Source organism: Rhinolophus hipposideros, assembly GCF_964194185.1.
Source record: "Rhinolophus hipposideros genome assembly, chromosome: 26".
In the NCBI taxonomy this organism is placed as follows: Eukaryota; Metazoa; Chordata; class Mammalia; order Chiroptera; family Rhinolophidae; genus Rhinolophus; species Rhinolophus hipposideros.
In genome coordinates, this window is record NC_138072.1 from 23,338,199 (window position 1) to 23,360,969 (window position 22,771).

General features: G+C 43.6%; 2 protein-coding genes across 6 annotated transcripts in view; one reads left to right on the forward strand and one right to left on the reverse strand.

The window, feature by feature from the left end:
- TARBP1 (tRNA guanosine 2 -O-methyltransferase TARBP1) overlaps positions 1 to 6,960 on the forward strand; it is a gene marked incomplete at its 5' end in the record, with an annotated part of 66,619 nt that extends 59,659 nt beyond the window's left edge. For 3 of the 5 annotated variants that reach the window (XR_013992672.1, XM_081039400.1, XM_081039401.1), the window contains 6 exons: positions 94 to 175; positions 2,047 to 2,218; positions 5,244 to 5,435; positions 5,616 to 5,740; positions 6,171 to 6,307; positions 6,626 to 6,960. Coding sequence is in view for 2 of the 5 variants with exons in the window: in XM_081039400.1 (XP_080895526.1) it covers positions 94 to 175; positions 2,047 to 2,218; positions 5,244 to 5,435; positions 5,616 to 5,740; positions 6,171 to 6,307; positions 6,626 to 6,842 (925 nt within the window). Of the gene's footprint in view, positions 1 to 93; positions 176 to 410; positions 509 to 1,009; positions 1,103 to 2,046; positions 2,219 to 5,243; positions 5,436 to 5,615; positions 5,741 to 6,170; positions 6,308 to 6,625 lie in introns of all 5 variants that reach the window. The other 2 variants (XR_013992673.1, XR_013992674.1) reach the window with 2 other exon arrangements.
- A 4,938-nt stretch (positions 6,961 to 11,898) lies between these two features.
- Positions 11,899 to 21,519, reverse strand: COA6 (cytochrome c oxidase assembly factor 6). The gene is made up of 3 exons (XM_081039402.1): positions 21,364 to 21,519; positions 20,833 to 20,995; positions 11,899 to 12,130 (listed from the first exon to the last, which is right to left on the reverse strand). The coding sequence occupies exons 2-3, from the start codon at positions 20,974 to 20,976 to the stop codon at positions 12,035 to 12,037; spliced, it is 240 nt and encodes a 79-aa protein (XP_080895528.1). The 5' UTR covers positions 20,977 to 20,995; positions 21,364 to 21,519; the 3' UTR covers positions 11,899 to 12,034.
- Between the last annotated feature and the right edge of the window lie 1,252 nt (positions 21,520 to 22,771).

Sequence of the window (22,771 nt, forward strand, 5' to 3'; positions counted from 1 at the left end):
CTCTGTAAGATAATCTAATTGATATCTAATTGATTTTTCCCCTTTATGGGAGTTGTTTCTTTTGTCTGTACCTCATATATTTTTAATCCTTAGGAATGCCAAGAAGAATTGGCAACGCATCCAAGACCATTTCTTTTTTGCAACATTTCACCCACTTAAGGATTATTGTCTGGAGGTGAGCAGAGAACATCATTTGTACGTGCCCTACCGTATCATTTACTCCTGATTTCTTTCTGCCATATGTTGAAGGTTATGATTAGGTGAACTCCCCCTCCCCCTCTTGCTTGCAAACTTCACCTTAACACTGTCAAGTGCTAAGTTTAATTCTGTCACTTTGTGCAGATGACCTGCTTTCATTTCACTCTTAAGCAGTGAAAACTGGCCAGTCATTTTCACTTTCTATTTCTCAGGCAGTGTCGGGCTTGTAAACACTGGAAGGGGGAATATTTAACTCTGAACAGAAATCTGTTCTGACACTAAAAGGAAATGAGTGAGAACATTTGTGCAGGTGAGATTTTGTTGTAATGAAGCTCTTTCTTAATGAAAGAACAAAAAGATCTACTCTTTTGTTAATTGCATTTTCTAGGTTCTGGGTGACTAAAATTGCATAGCAGTTTCACTGACTGTAACCGAATGCTTATATAATTTTAAGAACCATAAACATGTTTATTACAACTAGCATGTAAATCAATTAAATATGGTATTAAAATTTGTATAAATCGTATTTTCTCCCCTTTTCAACAATAATTATAATGTTCTGCCTTTGAATTAAAACATTTGACCTAGTTCTTTTCCTCTAAAGAACGTGGAAGTCTCAGTAACTTTAGCTACTGTGCATAAGCAAAATGTTTTGGTAGATTACTTATTACTAAGTTGACCTTTAAAAAATACAGATCTGTATGTTGTGATATTCATTATAGAACATCAATGTGTACTTCCTATTGCTTCATTGCAAAATTTGTTTAGGATTTTTCAAATATTTTAACATGCTCTGTTCTGTGTCCTTTAGTGTCCAGAATGCTTTGCTTGACATCTTTCTGAAGGAATCTTTTAGTAACTCCCTAGTGTTAAGTCAACCTTTCTATTCAGTTTTCCAGCAGGAGTAAGTTCCTTGCTTTCCTCTTTCCTTAACCCTGTCTTTGACTGCCTCACTCTCATGTTTTATGTATTTTATTCTCCATTAATGACATGAATCATAATCATGTGTAAATAAATAATGGTGCACAAGAACTATTTGTAGCTATATTAGTACCTACATAATAAACATCCAGTTGCAATCATTTTGCCAGCTTAAATTTACAGACATTGCGTGAAGAAAACCATATTCATTCTAAAGACTCTTATGATGATTAGCATGTTGTTGTAAGTTTCATTCTTAAATTGCCTGTTATTCATGCTTCTGCTTCTTATGTGCCTTTTCTCCTTTGGTGATTTTCTGGTTCTCAAGTTTTCCTAGGTAAGAAAAGGAAAGGATTGTGTATGTAATGAGTAAATAAATTTACAGTGCTGTCACACTTTTCAGTTGACAAAACACTTTCGCCTACTCTTTGAACCCGATTTCATCCACATTTTACAAGCGTGGACGTTGAAGCCAAGAAAGGCTAAATGGCTTGCCGGCATCCTACAGCTAACCCACGGTCAAGGCAAAATTCACGTCCGGAATTTGGCTAATAGTTGTGAAAGTGAGGATCTGGCATCAAAAGAGCTTGAACTTGATCAATACATAGATTTTTTTCCCAAATGATGTCCAACATCAGTACTGATTAATTTCAAACACTTTTGCTTTTATTAAGAGCATGGTGGTTTAGTACATACAGGAAGGAGTGCCAGAGTGGAAAATCTGCCTGCTCTCACAAATTTCCTGAATTAACCCCCTAATTTCTTAGAAAAGATGATAATATATAGAGAGCATTGCTACAAGCTAGAAAGTCTGTAATTTAATCAGATATGACAGTTTGGGAGAATACATTAGTTATAATAAGTTATACTTTAAATATGTATTTATTTTTAAGGGAAAAAATTTAGAGTTTACAATTTTCTTTTCAGACCATATTTTACATCCTCCCACGCCTCTCAGGCCTTGTTGAAGACGAATGGATTGCCATAAATAAATTCACCAGATTCACTGATATCCCTTTAGATGCAGGACTTCAGTGGTACCTTTCTCCAACGCAGCTTCGCGAACTAAAACCAGGCGACTGGGCTCAGCAGGACATAGGTAAAAAGAATGTTTGTTTTATTTGTTTCCACTGTTGCCTTGGTTAGGCTTATTGACTTAAGTTACTTAGAACAGGGAGTTATTGTTTCATTGATGGGGTGAGCTCTGCCCCGCCACTTAGAGAAGACAGTGAAAAAATGTGGTGTAACTTTGACTTTCAGTTGAAAGCTTCACTGTAGAAGGCCAGAGAGAGCCTGACCTGTTTTATCATAGAAAGCTAGTGGCTATTCTGTTCTTTGAAATTTTATTTATATTCATTACTTTTCCACGATCTATTTGTGTAAAAATACAGATTTTAAAAAGGACCCAATTATGAAATTTCCTGTCCCATTTAGGGATGAAGCAGTGCTTTTGATTCTAGTCCCTCTTCAATCTGGCTGGACATCACTTCGTCTTTCTCCCAGCTTCCTTTAGGACCCACATTTCCCTCTGCTGCTCTCTTCCTCCTCTGTCCCTTCACAGTGAAGCTGCCCTAGAAAAACCAAGGATTCACCGCCGCCCCCATTTTTAAAATCACAACTAAACTTCTTAGTTGTGTAGCAGCTTACATTTCTGCTACGTCACAATTTGTTCTTGGTCTGACTCTCCCTAACCCATTATCATCATTGAACCTTCTTTTAGAAAATCAGAAATTTTCTTTTTCTGTACTAAACGTAAGTAGACACTTAATTGTACCTGCTTTTTATGAAACTTTTATTTGCCAGTTTGATACTATCCTGATTTTCCTCCTCAATTTGCCTCTTCTTACTCTCCTTTAGGAGCTCCTCCACTTGTCCCTTGTATTTATAGTTGTCTAAAATTTTAATGTTTTCCAGAAGCCCTTGGACAAGTTGTTAGAAGTACAGGTTAGTGGGTCCCACCCTTAGATTTTAATTCAGCACGTCTGGAGGCGAGTTCTGGGAAAGCTCATTTTTTATCACATACTCTTGGTTTACTAATGCATTTTAAGACGTCACCCTAATTTATTTCTTTAACCAAGGCTTATTGATTGCCTCCTATGTGCTAGTCATAGACCAAGGCCCTGCCCTCCTGGATCTTACAGGGGAGACAACCCCACACAAACATATAAGACAATGTCAGGTAGTAAGTAAAAAAGTGCTACCAAAAAAAAAAATAAAGCAGGGCGAAGAGATTAACAACGAGCTGACATTAAGCTGGGACCTAAGTGGAGAGAAAGGCCAGCAAAGACCTGGGGGGAGAGCTCTCCCCAAACAGAACAGAAAACATGAAGGTTGGGGGCAAGACACAATGACAAGCTGTTTCATCAGTGTGGTGGGGACAGCCTGACTGGGGTGGCTGAGCAGGGGCTGGGCGACAGAGGGGACAGCATGTAGGCAGCTGGTCTGAGCTCTGCCGTGGAACGGAGCAGACACGACGTTAGCTGGTCGGGAACGCTGAAGAGCGAGCTTTCTGTACCATTTGCTTGGTTTGCTTTTGGTGGCGAGGGACTTCGCAGGGCAGTTTCTATGCCGAGACTTACTGTCTCCGCACCGTTTTCATGGCCTGGTTTTCATCTCACCCCACCCACATGCTCCCCGAGCACTTGTATTAACCTCCACAACTGGAACCCACCCGAGATAACTAACTTGCGGTTCTTTATCCCGGCCCAGCCGCTTTCCCAAGCCCACTGGACGTTCCGTAAGCTCTTTAAACTCAACCTAGCCGGACTGAATTTACCTTTCAGCCAGACTTACCCCTCTGTATACCTCCTGTTAGTGGTGTCGCTGTCCCACACAGTCATTCTGTTCCTGTATCCCCTCTGGCCCACATGCATTCCACCATTACCCAGTCCTGGTGATTCTGCTTCCCTCTGCAGCTCCTCTTGTACCGACTTCATTTGAACCGTCTGTCTGTTTGCCTGGGCTGGTGCAAAAGCCTCTTAATGGTTTTCCAGCCCCAACTTTCCCTCTACATTTCTTTCAAGAGGGATTTTTCCAAAACACAACACCAGTTCTAGTATCCGTCCTCTGAAAGCCCTTTAGTGGCTCCTAGCTGTAGGGTGAGTTACCACCTATACAAAGTCCCTGTGATCTGGCCAGAGCCACCTCCCTCCATCCATTGCGTGCTGCGCTACACCCGCGGCCTGCTGCTGAGTCATCCCGTCCACCTCTGTACACATGCATGGGGCACCTCGTCTGCCCTGCCCCCTACTTGTCTGTGCACGCTCATGGGGTACCTACAGTCTGCACGGCCCCCCACTCATCTGCACACGCGGTACCTACAGTCTCACGGCCCCCCACTCGTCTGTGCACATGCAGTACCTACAGTCTGCCTTGCCCCCCACTCTCTGCTTTGCAGACCGTCGCTTCCCTTCTCCAGCCTGCCTGGGTCTTCCTCTTTGCCCCTCCCCGACATTAACTTTCTGGGGGAGTGTCCCTCACTAGTACTATGGTATGTGGTACATAGTACTGTGGTATGTGGTATGTAGTACTAGTACTGGGTTCTTAGCATCCCTCTTCCATCCCCAGGAAGCTAAGTGCTCCTGGCTGCTCAGTCATTGGGAGTAGGACAGCAGAGGAGCTGGGGGCGGTCTCCCTCCTGTACTGCAGTCAGGCAGGCTAGTAGCCTTGTGTCCTCGTCGGGCTAGCGGAGAGAACAGCCGTCAGTTCAGGAACGTTCCTGCAAATACGTGTAAAGTGCTTGAAGGTCAAGACTATTGCTTTCGGGAATATAATATTTCTACAGAAAATTTTAATCGAATACACTGTTGTTTATAAGATACACTATTATTTTATATACCTCTAAGAATGCTAGCAAATTATGACACCATATGGATTCTAAGATGCTTCCCAACTTTGGGTGTGCTAAAATGTAAAGAGTGTGTCTTTTATCGTCACGAAATGTTGTAGTTTATTGCTTAGTAGAATTGAATCTGAACACTTAAAATTACTATTGAAAATGCCAGCTGTATCTGAATCCAAGTAGTTCTTTAGTTAATGAATCTCATTTTACACACACACACACACAGAGTATGTGTGAGGGAGAGGGCTTGGTTTATATATGGGATTACTGTTTTCGTTCCCAGGTTCTAACTCCGGCGAAGCAGATAACCAAGCCGAGTGGGCTGATGTTCAGAAGAAGATCACCCCAGGGAAAAGCAATGTTCCTGACGCAGACCTGGAGCTAGTATTTCCGGATCGTGCTGCCAAGCTTGGGAAGTCCACGAGCAGACTGATCGTAGTGGCTTCGCTCATCGACAAACCAACCAATTTAGGAGGTAAAACAGCAGTATCCCAGGGGCTTGCGTAAATCTTTTATCCTGACATTTGTATTGAGTGCACGGCCAGTTTTGGCTGTCTGTTCTCCCTGTCCCCTCTCTGGGAGCTGCAGAGGGCGGTTAAGGGACGTAAGGCGCTTAGCCTTGGATGAGACAGTGACGTGAGCTTGTTCCGGGCAGGACTGTGCCGCACCTGCGAGGTGTTCGGGGCCTCAGCGCTTGTCGTCGCCAGCCTCCAGAGTATAAACGACAGGCAGTTCCAGCACCTCAGTGTCTCGGCCGAACAGTGGCTTCCTTTAGTGGAGGTGGGTGGAAAGTAATTTATTCAAGTTTTTATTTGCTAAATCTGCATGTAGTACTCTATTTCCGTGTGTCAGTCCTTTTGCAGTGATTTACAGGAGCCCAGCCTTTAATAGTTTTAAAAATAATGCTTCAAGTAAAATCCGTTCTCCAATTCCTTTATTTTTCACATGGTTGTATTTTTAGAAATCATCAGTAATGTAGAATTCTTTTCAGTAAAATGTGTGCTGCAACTCACTATTTATATAAGAATAATTTTTATAAATTTCTATGATGTTGGGGGAGTTCTTGTTTATAGTGTATAATTCTGTCCCTTTCTTTTTAAGAAGACTTTTAAACAAACTGAGTTTAATAAAAGTTTTTTTTAAAACTCTGATTTTACTCCAGGCAGGGCTATAACTGATTTAATATTCTGCTTTTAAATCTAATACTAAGGTAAAACCACCTCAGCTGACCGATTATCTGCAACAGAAAAAATCAGAAGGTTACACCATCATTGGTGTGGAACAAACTGCCAAAAGTGTAGACCTGACCCAGTACTGCTTTCCTGAGAAATCTCTACTCTTGTTGGGGTAAGAAAATTCTCCTGATGATAGTATATCTCAGTCTAAGTCTTGAAAATGTTTCAGAAATTTTAGTTTATCTAAACTGCTATTATTTCACTTAATAGGAGTAATGTTTGTGGTAAGTCCCCCTAGTTTTTCCTTTTATGTTACCTGTTTGGGAGGGTGAGGTGAACACAGAATTGACCCCCAAATCTTTGTTACACTCTGATCTTCCTGGTAACTTACACTTACTTCATTTTGTTAATCTGTTGCTTCCAGAATATCTGAGGGAAAAAAATTGCTTATTATAAGAAAACTAACCTTCCTTCTCCCGTTTTTCATTAGAAATGAACGTGAAGGAATTCCAGCAAATTTGATCCAGCAGTTGGATGTTTGTGTGGAAATCCCTCAGCAGGGTATCATCCGCTCGCTTAACGTCCACGTGAGTGGAGCCCTGCTAATCTGGGAATATACCAGACAGCAGCTGCTGTGCCAGGGGGACCCCAGCCACCAAGTTCGTGCCTTTTCTGAGACGAGTTACTGGTTTGGACAAATGAAATAGATTCTGTACTTACTGTAATAATTTGTATTTTTTTCTTGCAATTTAATGCCAAAACTTTTTCATGTGCCTTAAATATACTGCTATATTTTGTCCCCTTTAATAAACATTTTTAGCTAAATTGTACGACTTCGTTAGTAAAATATTTTAAGCAATTGTGGAAATCAAACAATGTATTTTTAAGATAATTTCTTTCCCAGAAACTAGTATTGTCAGAAATGTGGACTATAATGGGAGTAAGGCAGCATTACGCGGCTCTGATCCGAGAACCACAGCTTACGTCATAGGCGGCGCGGAGTACCACAGCTTACGTCATAGGCTGTGCGGAGTACCACAGCTTACTTCATAAGGAGTCGTGGGGTTTGGAAGCAGAGGTTCTGTTTGAGGAGCAGTGGGCCTCTTCTGCTACTTTGTAGCTACTTATTCCCAGGGAGGAAACATGCCCTATAAAGTCATAATGCTTAGGTCATAGGCTTTAATTTGTTTTTAAAGCCAGGAAATAGGCCCACATCACTTATATAAGTTTTTAAGGAAAATGTTCCTATGCCACCTGTGCTCAGAGCTCAAATAGCGCTGAGAAATAGTTTATATTCTGACAGCTGTCAACATGGGCCCAAAGGAGAACTACTCTTGCATGTCATGGGGCACATGAAGGCTGACTCAATGTTTCTGTTCGTTTGATATTGCGATTACTTCATTATTTAATGTAACTATTAATCACTATCCAGAAATGAACTTCAATTATGTCTGGTCCTTTTTAATATTTAGATTTGGCATCTGTTACCTGTATATGTGTTTTTCCTTCTGTAGTTTTATTGGAATAATATTTTGCTGAACAGTTGCAAAGATAGTTCAGATGCCTTCATCCAGATGCCTAACCGGACCTTACAGAACCATGGACATTTATTAAAACTAAGAAATTAACACTGATAATAATGCTGCTCACCAGACTACAGATCTGCTCTATATTCCGATTTCCCGCTTTCCCACTAATATCTTTTCTGTTCCAGGAGCCAATCCCGGACACTGCATTGCATTCAGTTATCACGTCTCCTCCAGATTCCGTCTTTCCTCGTTTTTCATAACTATGACACTTTGCAGAGTACTGGTCAGGTATTTTTTTCAGTGTCTCATAATCCGGGTTTGTCTGCTGTGTCCCCATGCTCAGACGGATGGGGGTTTTAAAGGATACTCATCCTGAGGTGCCCTTCCCATCACATCTCAGCATGACTTATCACCTCCAGCACTTGTGCTCTGGAAAGGTGCTGTTTCTCCCTTTCCTTGGCCGTTGTTAGAAGCCTATTCTACATTCACGGGTAGGTAAAATAAGCTTTATCTTTTGGAGGAAGGAGTATCAAGAAATTTCGGGGCAGCTGTTAAAACTAGCACAGTAGTTAATACTATTTGGGGAGATGGTTGGAGGCTATGCTAGAGTACTGTGTCTCCTGAACAGTGTGCTCACTGACTTTAGCATCCATCAGTGGACACTGCCTGTAGCATTATTCCTGTAGTGTTCTGATGGTGATATTTTGTCTCTCTCATTTCATCTACACGTTTTTTACTTGGAATTCTTCTGTAAGAAAGAGCTGTCCCTTATTCAGTCATCTGTTTATGTCAGTGTGGACGGCTGGCTCTTGAGTCGTTTGGACACACTCCCATTCTTTTTTCATTTTAGTACTTTCTTACTTTCTGCCACTACACAGTGCTCCAGGCTCTTCTTTTGTTTTCCCTGTTCCAGTTCTAGAATCCGACATTTACTGGAGATTAGCGTTAGAAACCGAGGTCTGGGAGCTGGAGTGGCACCGCAGGCCTCTCCGCGAACAGCAGGGGCATATCGGTGTCCACAGCCCGTGTGTATAAAACGTACCGTGTGCAGAAGTTAGTGTGAACAGGAATCCTTACTATCACTCTCACACCCAACACAAGGTTAATTCTAGCATTCACTTCTTGCTTATTTTTAATTGCTTTTTCTGACATAAACCTTATTTATGTCAGTTCTTATTACTGTCGTTTCACAACTGCTAAGCTAAACCCCTGTGAAATTCAGCAATTTGTATGGATTTTTTTTCTTTACAGTCTACAAAAATAATTTTTCAAAATCATTTAGGCCAGCCCCCCCGTTTTCCCGCCCCTTCCAGTGAGTTTGGCCTATCTGTAATATGGTCAGACTCATTTACCACAGCTGCATCCCACTGTGAATCCCTCCCAAATCCTGGTTCACTTTGTGTAATGTGCATGCAATCGGTCGCTCATTCGTGTGGGTACGGTGCTGTGGTTTCCAACAATGCGCACTCATGGAGCACATACGGGTACACTCCTCTTGCCCCATTCCCAAACACATCAGGCAACCACGGATGTGCTTTCTTGACTAGTTTTGCCTTTTCCAGAATCGTATAAATGGAAGCACATATGTAGCCTTTGGGGTTTGGCTTCTATCACGTAGCCAAGTTCTTCAGTGTTGCTGGGTGACACAAGTTCTTATTGCTGACTGGTATCCCAGTGCATGAATGTAGCACAGTTCATTTAGCGAGTCCTCTGTTGCAGGCATCTGGGTTTCCAGTTTGGGGCAATTATGAGCAAGGTGGTTCTAAACATTCATGTACAGCTTTGGTTTTTACATCATTTGGTGAAGTATCTACAAGTGGGCTTACTGGGTCAGAACTAAGCATGTATTTAACTTTATAAGAAACTGAGGGGGGCTTTAGCATTTGGCTTTCCCAGCAGCAGGGAAGGAGTGTGTTGTTCTGCATCTTCTGCAGCACGTGGTATTGTCAACTTTCATGGAGCCGTTCTGATAGGTAGGTAGTGATAGAGCACCATGCTTTTAGGCGGCATTGCCCTACTGACAATATGAGACATCTTTTCATATTAAGTAAGTTATTCATAACACTATGAAGAGATGTGTGAAAATAGGTACTATTCACGTAATTTGCCCATTTTTTAAACTTGGGTGATTTTTCTTTGTTTTTCCTTAAGAGTTGTAAGAGTTCTTTATTCTGGACATAAGTTCTTTTTGAGGTACGTGATTTGCAAATACAGAGGGTGCCAAAAAAATCTATACACATTTTAAGGAAAAAGCTGTATTAAAATTGTAATAATATATACTGATAACAAAAGATGAATACAAGTCTAGTGTATACAGTTTTTTGGCATCCCCAGTGCCAAAAACTCTCCCAGTCTGTAATTTATCTTTTTATTCTCTTAATAGTATCTTTCACAGAACAAAAAATTTTAATTTAGATAAGGCCCAACTTATTTTTTTATGGATTACGCTTTTGATGTTAAAAATTCATTTGCAAACCCCAAGTCATGCAGAATTTCTCCATATTTTCTTCTAGAAGTTTTATATTTACGTCTATGATCCAATTTTTTAAGTAAGGTGTAAGGTAAATGCCAAGGTTCATTTTGTTGTGTATGGATGTCCAATTTTTCTAGCACTATTTGTTGAAAAGATTATTTTTCCTCCACTGAATGACTCTATACCTCTGTCTTACCGCAGCTGACTATTTGTGTGGGTATATTTCTGGACTCTGTTCTACTGAACTACCGTGTTTCCCCAAAAATAAAACCTAGCTGGACAATCAGCTCTAATGCAGCTTTTGGAGCAAAAATTAATATATTAAGACCCAGTCTTATTTTACTATAAGACTGGATCTTGTAAGACCGGGTCTATAATATAATTAATATAATAAATATAATACAATTAATATAATATGTATTATATATTATATTATTATAATATATATTATAATTATATATAATTATAATTATATTGTATTAATATATATTAATATATTAATAATTAATAATTACATTATAATTATATTATATTAATATATATTATATATTAATATAATATAGTATAGTATAATGTAATATGTAATTACTATAATAAATATATAATATAAATAATGTTGTAACATACAATAAATACCAGGTCTTATATTAATTTTTGCTCCAAAAGACACATTAGAGCCGACTGTCCGGCTACATCTCATTTTCAGGGAAACACGGGACGTGTCTCTCCTTTTGCCAGTCCTATTACATTAGTACGATCCTGTCTTGATTACTAGAGTGTTATAATTCTTGAAATCACCTAATAAGAATCCTCCAATTTTATTTTTTTCAGAATTGTTTTGGCTATTTTTGATCCTTTGCTTTTCCATACAAATTTTAGAATCAGCTTGTTAATAGTCAATATCTACAAAAGTTTGTTTGGTTTGACTGGGGTTATACTGAACCCGCAGAACAAACTGGAGATGATTTAACAATATCTTAACAAGACTGATATAGTGAGGCTTCTAATCCATCAACGCGATGTCTCTAGTTAGATCTTCTCCAATTTCAAGTGTTTTGTGGGCTTCAGCATACAGGTCCTACACACATTGTTTAGATTTATATCGACGTATTCCTTGGAAAAATTGTTTAATACTATTGTAAATGGTGTGTTTCTTTTACATTCCAGTATGTTCATTCTGGTATACAAGAGCATGGTTTTCTTTTCTATATTGACCTTGTTTCCTGTCACTTATTAGTTCCAGGAGCTTCTTTATTGATTCTTTGGGATTTTCTATAGAGATCATCATAGCTTCAGTGAACGTCTATGAATAGTCAGTTTTATTTCTTCCTAATTTGTATGCTTATTTCTTTTTTGTCCAGTGAAGTAGCTAGGAATCCAGTGCAATGGTGAATAGAAGAGAGGACATCCCTACCTTGTTACCGACTTTGGGGAAAAGCATTCATTGTCTCATCATTATGACATTAGCTATAAGTTTTTGGTAGATGGTCTTTATTATTTTCTCTGTATATTTTAAGTTCTTCTAATCATTTTTTTGTGCCTGTGTTAACAAAACTCCCAGCACACAGCAACCTACTTTTTTCAGTATCTACCTATATCTGTATTATATTTGCCTACTACCCATCCTGAAATCGCCCCAAAAAAGTACATGTGTTTTTATAATAGGCTTCTTTTTTCTTAAAATAGATTTATTATTAAATTAAAAATAAGCATATTTCATACCTTTTTATTTCAGTTCTTCATAGTTTGAATGATGGAATCTTCATTTTAATTAAGATTTATATATATACAAGTACTGATGTTAAGCCATGATTCAAAACAACGTCTGTAGTGAATGGAACATTTTTGAATGTCCAGAAAGCATAGTTTCAACCTTTCTGAAAAGTTCAAGAACAGCCTAGGACTTTGCAGTTGTTTTTGAAGGCTGGAATTGTCCTGCTTCAAATTTTTCTTTGAATTTTAAGTAGTCTCTTCTTTTATCAAAATACTTTATCTGTTGAGAGAAAAGGGTTGAAGTTGAATAAGGGCAAGTTATGCCACGTAGACAAAAGCACAGAATTAAGTGTAAAATTATTCAACCTATTAATACATTGTGTAAGTGGCGTTAAGTGATTTACATTTTAGAACCATTTACAATCAGTGCATTTGATGTATAAAAGTCTTGAAAGAGAGTGTAGGTCAGTGAATCTTAAACCTTTTTGGGGTACAGATCCCGTTGAGAATTTGAGTAAGTCATGAACCTCCTCAAGAAATGTAATAAAAATCAAAAACTGCCTGAGACAAATGAAAACTTTTCAAAATTTATGGGATGCAGTAAAAGCAGTTCTAAGAGGGAAGGTCCTATCTATACAGGCCCACCTCAAGAAAGAAGGAAAATTCCAAATAAACAATAAATCTTTACAACTAAAGGAAATAAGATCAGAGCAGAAATAGAAATTTAAAAAAAAATACAAAAGATCAATGAAACTAAGAGCTGGTTCTTTACAAACCTTTAGCCAAGCTCATCAAGGAAAAGAGTGCCTGAATAAAATCATAAATAGAAGTTATAACCAACACCACAGAAATGTAAAGAATACTATAAACAATCATACGGCAATACATGGATAGAAGAAATGGATAAATTTCTAGAAGCATGTAACCTTCCAAGACTGAGCTATGAAGAAAATCTAAACAGACGAATTAGGAGCAATGAAATTGAAGCAATAATGAAAACACTCCCAATAAACAAAAATCTAGGACCAGAGGGCTTCACAGTGAATTCTACTAAACACTTGAAGAATTAATACCCATCCTTCTTAAACTATTTCAAAAAATCAAAGAGGAACACTTACAACTAATTGTATGAAGTCAGCATTACCCTGACACCAAAACCAGACAAAGACATGAAATAAAAATTTACAGGCCAATATCCTTGATGAGCATAGACGCAAAAATTCTCAAAAACATGTTAGCAAAACAGATTCAACAATACATTAAAAAGATCATACACCATGATCAAGTGGGATTTATTCCAGGGATGCATGGGTGGTTTAACATACACACACCAATCAATTTGACACGTTAACAAAATGAAGGATAAAAATAACATGATCATATCAATAGATGCACAAAAAGCATCTGATAAAATTCAACATCCTTTAATGATAAAACTAAAAAAAAGTGATGAAAGAGGGAACATACTTCAACATAATAAAGGCCAAATATGACAAACCCACAGCTAACATCATACTCAATGGGGAAGCTAAAAGCATTCTCCTTACGATCAGGAACAAGGCAGTAATGCCCACTATCACCGCTTTTATTCAACATATATTGGAAGTCACAGCAGTCACAAAAGAAATAAAACAGGCATCCAAATTGGAAAGGAAGAAGTAAAATTTCTCTATTTGCAGATGACATGATAACTATAATGAACCCTAAAAACTCATCCAAAAAACTATAGAACCAATAAATGAATTCAGTCAAGTTATAGGATACAAAATCAATAAATAGAATTCTGCTGCACTTATACACACCAGTAACGAATGATCAGGAGACATTAAGAAAATAATTCCATTTACAATTTCTCAAAAAGCATAAAATACCTAGGAATAAATTTAAAATTTAACCAAAGAGGTGAAAGGCAGTCTGTAAACTATAAGACATTGAAGAAAGAAGTTGAAGAGGATACAAATAATTGGAAGGATTAATAGTTAAAATGTCCTTAGTACATAAAGCAATAATATACACATTCAATGCAATCCCTATTAAAATACCAATGGCATTCTTCTCAGAACTAGAATAACTAATCCTAAAATTTATATGGAACCACAAAAGACTGTGAGTAGCCAAAATAATCTTGAGAAAGAACACAATGGGTGGTATCATAATCCCTGATTTCAAACTATATTACAAAGCTACAATAATTAAAACATATGGTACTGGCATAAAAACAGGCATATAGATCAAGCAAACAGACTAGAGAGCCCAGAGATAAATCCTTGCTTATATGGTCAATTAATCTACAACGAAGGAGGCAAGGATACACAATGAGGTAAAGACAATCTCTTCAATAAGTGGTGCTGGGAAAACTGGACAGACATTTAAAAAAATGAAATTGGACCACTTTCTTACACCATATACAATAATAAAGAATAAATTAAAGACTTAAATGTAAGACCTGAAACTATAAAACTCCCAGAAGGAAACACAGACAGTAAACTCTTTGACATTATTAATCTTAGCAATATCTTTTTGGATATGTTTCCTCAGGCAAGAGCAACAAAAGAAAAACAAAAATGGGACAATATCAAATTAAAAAGTTTTTGCATAGCGACAGAAAGCAACAAAATGAAAAAACAACCTACTGAATGGGAGAAGACATTCACCAATGATATATCCAATAAGGGGTTAATATCCAAAATATATAAGGAAAACCTACAACTTAACACCAAAAACAAAAAACAGAAAAGCCAAACAATCCAATTAAAAAATGTGTAGAAGACCTGAATAGACATTTTTCCAGAGGACATACAGATGACCAACAGACACATGTAAAGATGCTCAAAATCACTAATCAGCAGGGAAATGCAAATCAAAACCACAATGAGATACATCAGAATGGCTAATATCAAAAAGTCAGTAATTCACAAACATTGGCGAGGAACTGGAGAAAAGGGAACCCTCATGCATTGTTGGTGGGATTGCAAATTGGTGCAGCCACTATGGAAAACAAAAAATGAAAAGTAGAATTACCACATGATCCACCAATTCCACTTCTGAGTATTTATCCAAAGAAAACAAAAACACTTAATTCGAAAAGATATGCACCCCTGTTAATTGCAGCATTATTCACAACAGCCAAGATATGGAAGCAACCTAGTTGTCCATCAGTAGACGTGGCACATATATACAATGGAACATTACTCAGTAATAAAAGAGTATTAACTTGCCATTTGCAACAACATGGAAGGACCTAGGGGGTATTACGCTAAGTGAGTAAGTCAGAGAAAAACAAATACCGTATGATTTCACTTGTATGTGAAATCTAAAACAAACAGAACAAATGAATAAAAACAAAATACAAACAGATCCATTGATACAGAGAACAAGCTGATGGCTGACAGAGATGGGCACAGGTTAAATAAAAAAATAAAATTAAAAAAAGGAATGTATATGTTTAGACATGTGAAACTTGCCATGCAAGTTCAGAGAGGTCATAGAGCTTTAAGGTCATAAGACTTCATGTTTAAAAACATCATACAAGTTTTTCTTATCAACTGTAAGTTCAATGAATTTTGTAATTCATCAGCCATATTTTTATCAAGTTTATCTCATCCAGAAACATACATTTAAGGAGACAAGACACATAGTTAAAAATTATATTTATGAATTGTAAGTAAATCTATGCTAAAACTTCAATAAATTGAAGATTTCATTTTATTATTTCTATTATATTCTCCTCTTGCACTAGGGAACTGGAAGTATCTTAAAGCCACGCATCCTGAAGCAGTGAAATGAAGGCCAACCACAGACCGTCAGCCTCTGCATCTGACTGCTTTGCACACAGGCAAAGGCAGAATACCACACAGTTTGTCAGACTAGAAAACACTAGTTCTTTTGTTAAAAGCTTTTCTGAGGATATCATTCTTAAATATTTCCACCGTGGCTGAGTAAGTGAAGATGAGCTTAGGCTGGGAATGTAAAAACCTGCCCAGTCTCAAGCTGGGCTGATTGGCAGCTATGCAGCCACAGGACACAGGACAGCTGACCGCTGACAGCTATGGGGTTTCCTAACAGAACCTTTGGAGTGACTGCTTTCTTATTCACCAGGAAACCTTGTTCTCTAAAATCAGAGACTGTCAGAAATTTGCACTTGGAAGATGTATCTATCAGTAAGAGTGAAGCCCCCCTTCCGCCTGGAGGTTCTAAGGCACTCCGCCTGCCACAGAGGCAGCCTGGGCCCTCACCCAGGTGCGGGACTTCACATTAGGGATTTCTGAACATGACACTCAGCTTCTATGTTTGTGGAAAACAGGACCCGAGGTCCGCTTCTCAATCCAGAGCTGACCTTTAAAGACCTATTTGCACACAGCACTGCGTTGCCCTGAGCCCTGAGCCCTGAGCCCGGCTTCCTTCCCCTTTACCCAAACCCCACCCTGCCACCCTCCTCTGATAACTCCCTCCCTTGGTTGGTGAGACGCCCACAGTTCTCTGTGCAGTCTCCCTGGTTACAGCAGGTTAATAAATATGACCGTCAGACTGCAGATTTACTCCGGTGGTCTCAGGCTGACTGGGCCGGGACGGCCGTTCTATATAAGGGACACCAGGTAAGGAGTGGCACTGTCCTTGATGTTTTCGTGGCAAACCAGCAGATCTTTGCCTCTCCTGTCACCAGCTGCCTAACGCAGTTCCATGTAGAGGCCCCGGTAACATTTCAGGCCCAGCTTGTCCAGAACCTAGCATTTCAGTGACTGTCAGTCTCCACGCAGATGCCCGGATCTGTTTCCCCAGATCTCCACAGGCCCTCCTCATGGCTCACTGGACGGCAGCAGCTCTGTACCCGCGTTCCCTCCCTTCCTAATCCACGGTCACACCGCTGTCAAGCACAATCTTTTAGAAACCCAGATCTGATCACATCACTTGCTTGTTTAAAGATCTTTCAAAGTATCCCTATTGTCTCCAAGGTTAACATCCAAACTCCAAGACAAAGCCACTCACGGCTTAACCTCTGCCCAGCGGTCTGCCCTCTGAGTTTAGCAGCAGCCCTGGAAGGCTAGCCATACAGGGCTAGTCGTTTCTGGAACATGCCTCCTGCGTCCATGCCTTGCACACTCTGTGCTCTGCCTGTAAAGCTCTGCTCCCGGCCTTCACCTCGTTCAACTAACAGTCAAGGACCCTCAACACGCGGCACTTTCTCTAAAAGGTTAATAAATCAAGCATTTACTGAGAAGCGCTGTGTGTCCTCTACACAATGCGAGTGGCCTCTAAGCCACTGAATGCAACGCAGGGTGGTAGTGTGAATGTCAGCATTTGGAATGACATCTGCCACTGATCCTGGGCTCAGAGACCTTGGATGTGTGGTTGCTATTTGTGCGGGACTGTTGGATGATGCCAAATGACAGACCTTATTCCTGCTCCTCCCTAAGTTATGACCCAAAAGGAGACTTTAGGACCATTATACGAGGGAGACTGCGGAGTGCCGTAAAAGGGACACACAAAGGGCTCGATGACTAATTGCTCTTGTGACAAGCTAGACTTTTAGTTATTTGGTATATTTATTATGCAACAAATTTGTATTTTTAGTGTTTTATGATGGAAGTATTCACTGTAAATACTTCTCTATTTGGTGGTTTTACTTTGTATTCTTTGGCTGTGGATTCAGCTAAGGAACAGACTTTGGAAACAGAGACCTACCTTCAAATCCCCTTTCTACTATTTCACCAGTTAGCTGAACAAATGATTTCACCTTTCTGAGACTTAGTTCCCAGTGAAAGATACAACGGTATCTCAGAGGGCTGAGTGAAAAGTAAGGCTCATGAAAACACAAAGGCTCATACAGAATGCACTCGAAGGATACTGCCACTTCTCGCCTCCCACCGACCTCCCCTCCTCACACAGCTCTGGAAAATCTTAGTTTCTATTCTATGCCTATTGGGTAAGACTTCCACAAGGTAATACTTGAGAGAGCACAGGTGAAAGGCAGCAAAGGGCCGAGGCGCAGGCGGGAAAGAACTGTTACGGACGGGAACAGAGCGATGCGCAGGAAATGGTTTAATGGAAGTGGCTGTCATCGGCAAACGCCATGGGTCACATAGGGCACTGGTGTACTCCCCAGTCCCCTTCGCTGCAGGTCGCTGGCATTTTCTCCAACAACACTCCTGTCACCACTCGGCTGATTTCAACATGGTTGATCCTGCCAATCTCCTGGCCTCTCGGTTCCCTGACCTTGTCAGCGATCGTGTCCTCCAAACTCCCTGTCTCCCAGGATCAAAGCCCAGACCTTGTCCTCACCAACGAATCCCGCCCTCCCACAATCCCGATTCTGGGCATCTGTACTCCGACCACCACCTCTTCACTTTCCCTCTAGAACCCTGATCCCACCAACCTTTCCCTACTGTCACCCATCTCATGTCCCCACTTGTCTCCTTTCTCCCGACTCAAAGCTCTCCAGTGGCTTCTCGTATCACTCAGAGTAATATCCACTATCCCTGGCCTCCCATCACCCCTGTGGCCCTAACTTCTGCTAGTCTCGCCTTCCTTTTCCTTAAACACACCGGACCCATCCCCAGTGCAGGGCTGCTGTGTCATTCTGCTTCCCTGAGAACGTTCCTTCAGTAACTCACGGTGAAGGCTGACACCGGCTCCTAGGCCTGTGTTAATGTTGGGAGCACAGGAGCAGAGGCTGGCGGGGGAAGAGTTCAGGCTTGTACATGTAGAGGTCAAGGTTGGTCCTTGAGAACATCCACCTAGAAAGCTCAATAGGTGCTGCTGGAGTTGGACAAAGGGCCAGCCTGGAGGTGCAGACCGGGCATCAACTCCTCAGTGGTACTTTAGGCCATGGCTGTGGACGGGAGTGGCTGGAGTAGTGACTGGCACAGAAGGGGACTAAGGAGCGGTAGCAGTTAACACAGGAAAGCACCTGTTCCTTCATCCACTGCCTTTGGAATGAATTGTCAAAGGACCCAAAGAGATAGGGTTTTTGTATTTAAATAGACTTGAATTATGACTGCGATTCTAGAACATGAGACTGTGCAAGCTCTTTTCACGGATCCTTTTCTTGCGTGACAAGCACAGGAAGAAGTATGTGTGCAGCAGGGAAGAGCATGAGTTCTAGACTCAGGCCGCTGCTGACCTGTGTGCTTGTGCCCTCATCCACACAAGTGGGTGACAGAGTTACTGTGACGAATAAATGACAGAGATGATGCATTTGAGGTGCGTAGGCCACATACCCAATGTTGACTGTGGGTAGGACGCAGTGGCTGGAGAGAGGGCGGGCCCTCACGGCATGGCACTCGCCTGTGTACAAGGGGAGGAGACAATACAGAAGCGACGGGTTGGCTGAAAAAGCCCTTTATGCTGCTCAGAACAGAAGGGTGGGTGTTCTGTTCTGTTCATGGCAACCTACTAGCCATGAGGTTGGAGAGACAGCAGTGGGTGTACGGGGAGAGAAGATAAAAAAAAGTACTGAAGTGTGACTTACAAAGGGGCGAAGACAGAGATTCCCACCCCTGGTTATCCACCAGAATCACCTGTAGAGCCAGTGCTCTTTTAAAAGAAGCTTCGGTTCGATTTCTAGAAATTCAGTAGGTCTGAAGTGAGGTCTGGGACATAGCTATTAATGTTTAAAAAAAGACTCTCCACATAATTCTGACATGCAACCTGAGAAGAAAATCATAGCTGGGCTGTCAAAAGACAGGGCTCCTAGTGACAAGTTCTCCTGGGAAAATGTCGGGGTGGGATGAGAGTGGAATTGGAATTTGCTAACATTCTGGCCATGAGTTCCTCAAAGGGCTGGCTCTTCATCCCTGCCACCCCGACCCCCAAGTCCTTTCCTGTGCTCAGTGAGCACTGGGCCAGAGCGCAGAGGGTGAGAAGGGACAGCAGAGGCAGTAACGGCACCAAGGCCCGAAAGGAACCAGGTTTGATTTTAGTCCCAATTGCTGTATCTGCCACCTACGTCATAAACCAGGGGTTACTGTCAGTGAATCTAATGGGAACACCAGAGAGCTAATACCGTTTTTTGCTTAAATCATGATCTAATCCAATCTTCAAACCCCCCATTTATCAGTTTTCAGTGTCTATGTCAAATTAGCCATCGGAGCTTCATAGTAATGCCACGAGATTGGCTGTACCGTGGTTTTACAGATGAAGAGGGTCACTTCATTCATTCCCAGCTCAGCCCTCCAATATGACCCCGACCTTCGTCACCCCCTTCTCGTGGTCTCCGTCAAGCCTCAGGCTCCTCATCTGAAAACCGGAGGCGGGAGAGGCTGAAGACCCTAAGGCCACTTCACTCTAATCAAACGGTGTGTTCTCGAACTGTCTGGTATGGCTCGGAGCAGCACGCAGTGACAAAGCTCAGGACCCACACCAGCCGCCGGGCCTGACTTGGAAGTCCGCTTCTGCCACTACTGACCAATACTGAGCAAGGGACCTCGGTGCCCTGAGCTTCAGCTGCGTCTTCTGGAAGCTGCGAGCAACACGGCGGTGCACCCTGAAAGGTTACTGAGGAGTGTCACGCAGGATCACTTACTGAGCTCAGTTAGGGCCCGTTTCCCAACCCCTCGCACTAAGGACCGGCGAGACAGCGCGGAAACACGGTCAGGCCGGCACCGCGGCAGCTGCTGGCAGAGTCTGCCACGTGCACATTTTTACTTCCTACACAATTTTTGTTTAATTTGGGCATATATGACTGGGTAGGCAAGTGGGAATACTTTGTGATAGCAGCTCGAGGCCCATGAACTTACCAACTCCTGCCCAAGATGAAATACCCCTTAGAAAGACCGGGACAGGCCTACCAACTTAGGGGGTTGGAATTTGGGGCTGCGTTCCTGTGTTTTTCGATCATCTTCAAAGCGGCGGGTGACACTCCCCAAAGGTGGGCATGATGTAAGCACAGAACACGAGCCCGGCTAGCTAACCGTCGGGATGCCCCAGCCGCTCACACGGAAGCTGTGGGTTTCAGCAGCAAAGACGCACGTCCAGGACACTTACCCACTGCTGGGGACAGCTCGACTCGAACGACAGCCTTAGCTCCCTGCACGGGGAAGGGTCCTCCGCGTTCCCGTCTAAGCACGTCCAGTAGGCGTCGCGGGCCCCCCAGCAGACCTGCCTTTCCTTCCGGGACGGCGCCGCCATCCTTCCTGCTGGGCTCGCGCTGTGGCCGGAAGGACACGGGTCAGCAACGGGAAGCAAGGACACCGACCGGCGCTGCCCTCCAAGCCGCGCTGCCAACGCCAGGCCTCGGGGCTTACGGAGCGGCCGGCTCCGCCGCCGTCCCTCCCGGAGCCGCGTGTCCGGGGGGCGCACGCTGACCCCTCCGGCCTCGCCGAACACGGGGGGCGGCGGCGCCCCGTTACCAGGTGCGCTTTGAACCAGGCCGCCCTCCCAATACGCGCACAGGGCAAGTCTACGGAGCAGGGCCAGGGACCGTCCTGCAGGAGAGAAACCCGCGACCCGCCGAGAGTCGGCGACCTCCCGAGGCCACCGCGCGCGAGCTCCCCGCCGAGCGCACCGCAAACTCACCTTCCGCCCGCCCAGGAGCGGTTCTCCTCGGCACCGACCGGAGGAGCGGGTCACGCTAGCCCGCACCGCACAGGAGGGCGCGCAGCGGGTCCTCGCGTCGCCGGAGGGTCGCCGCGCCCGCAGCCTCGGGCTCAGGCGGCGGAGAACTCCCGACCCGAGGAAAGCAATGCACACGGCGGATTGGCCGGCCTTGCAAGGACCCTTGCGGGCTGCCGTTCACGTCCCGGGGGCGGGACTTCCGGCTGCGGGCGGGACTTCCGGCTCCGCGCGGGATCCTGTTGGGTGACTTCCCACCGCTCAAGGGGAAGGCGGGGCCTGTGGAGGTGGGGAGTGGGTGGGGCGGTGGGTCCCAGGCGCCCTGGCCTTAGCCCACCTGTGGTTCCGGGAACTTAACGCCTAGCTGGAAAATGAGCCCTAGCACGATGTTTCAGGGTGACATCCCCTGAGCATAAGCCCTAAGGTGTCTCTTGGAGCAAACATTAATATAAGATCGGTCTTATTTTGGGGGGAAACACGGCAGTAAAGTCCGAGGCTTTCCCCGCAGTTCTTCCCCACTTGGGCGGAGAACTGGGCGCGTGTGCGAATCTGAGTGTCCACCTGTCGCCCGGCGCCGGGAGGCTCGAGGTGCGGACCGCTCCGGGGCAGCGTTGTGGGGACGTTTGCACCTCGGGTGAGAGCGGGACAATCCTTCAGGAGCCTTGAGGGCTTTACGACAAGCCTCTTAGACTAAAAGGAGCCCCGCCCCCAAATAATAGTAAATAAAAGGCTGAGCCGTCCCCAGAGAGAGGTGGGTGACGCCCGGGACCCCGGCGCCGGCCAGGCTCCATCCGGCAGACGTCTGGTCACCGACTGCGGCGCCCCGGGCGGCGTCCCCCGGCGCAGGGGGCCTCGGGGACATCGCGGCCTCGGGGACATCGGGGCCTCGGGGACATCGCGGCCTCGGGGACATCGCGGCCTCGGGGACATCGGGGCCTCGGGGACATCGCGGCCTCGGGGACATCGCGGCCTCGGGGACATCGGGGCCTCGGGGACATCGCGGCCTCGGGGACATCGGGCCTCGGGGACATCGGGGCCTCGGGGACATCGCGGCCTCGGGGACATCGGGGCCTCGGGGACATCGCGGCCTCGGGGACATCGGGCCTCGGGGACATCGGGGCCTCGGGGACATCGCGGCCTCGGGGACATCGGGGCCTCGGGGACATCGCGGCCTCGGGGACATCGCGGCCTCGGGGACATCGGGCCTCGGGGGGACACCGCCGGCCCGCCGCGCCTGGCAGCTCCCGGACAGAAGCGAGCCCGGTCAGGGGCTGCGGGAAGGAATGCGGCCTCGGATCGCGGTTGCGGGCACACAGTCCGGACGGGGGGGACACAGGTACTTGCTCGCCTGTGGTCATCGTCCTGTGGCTTT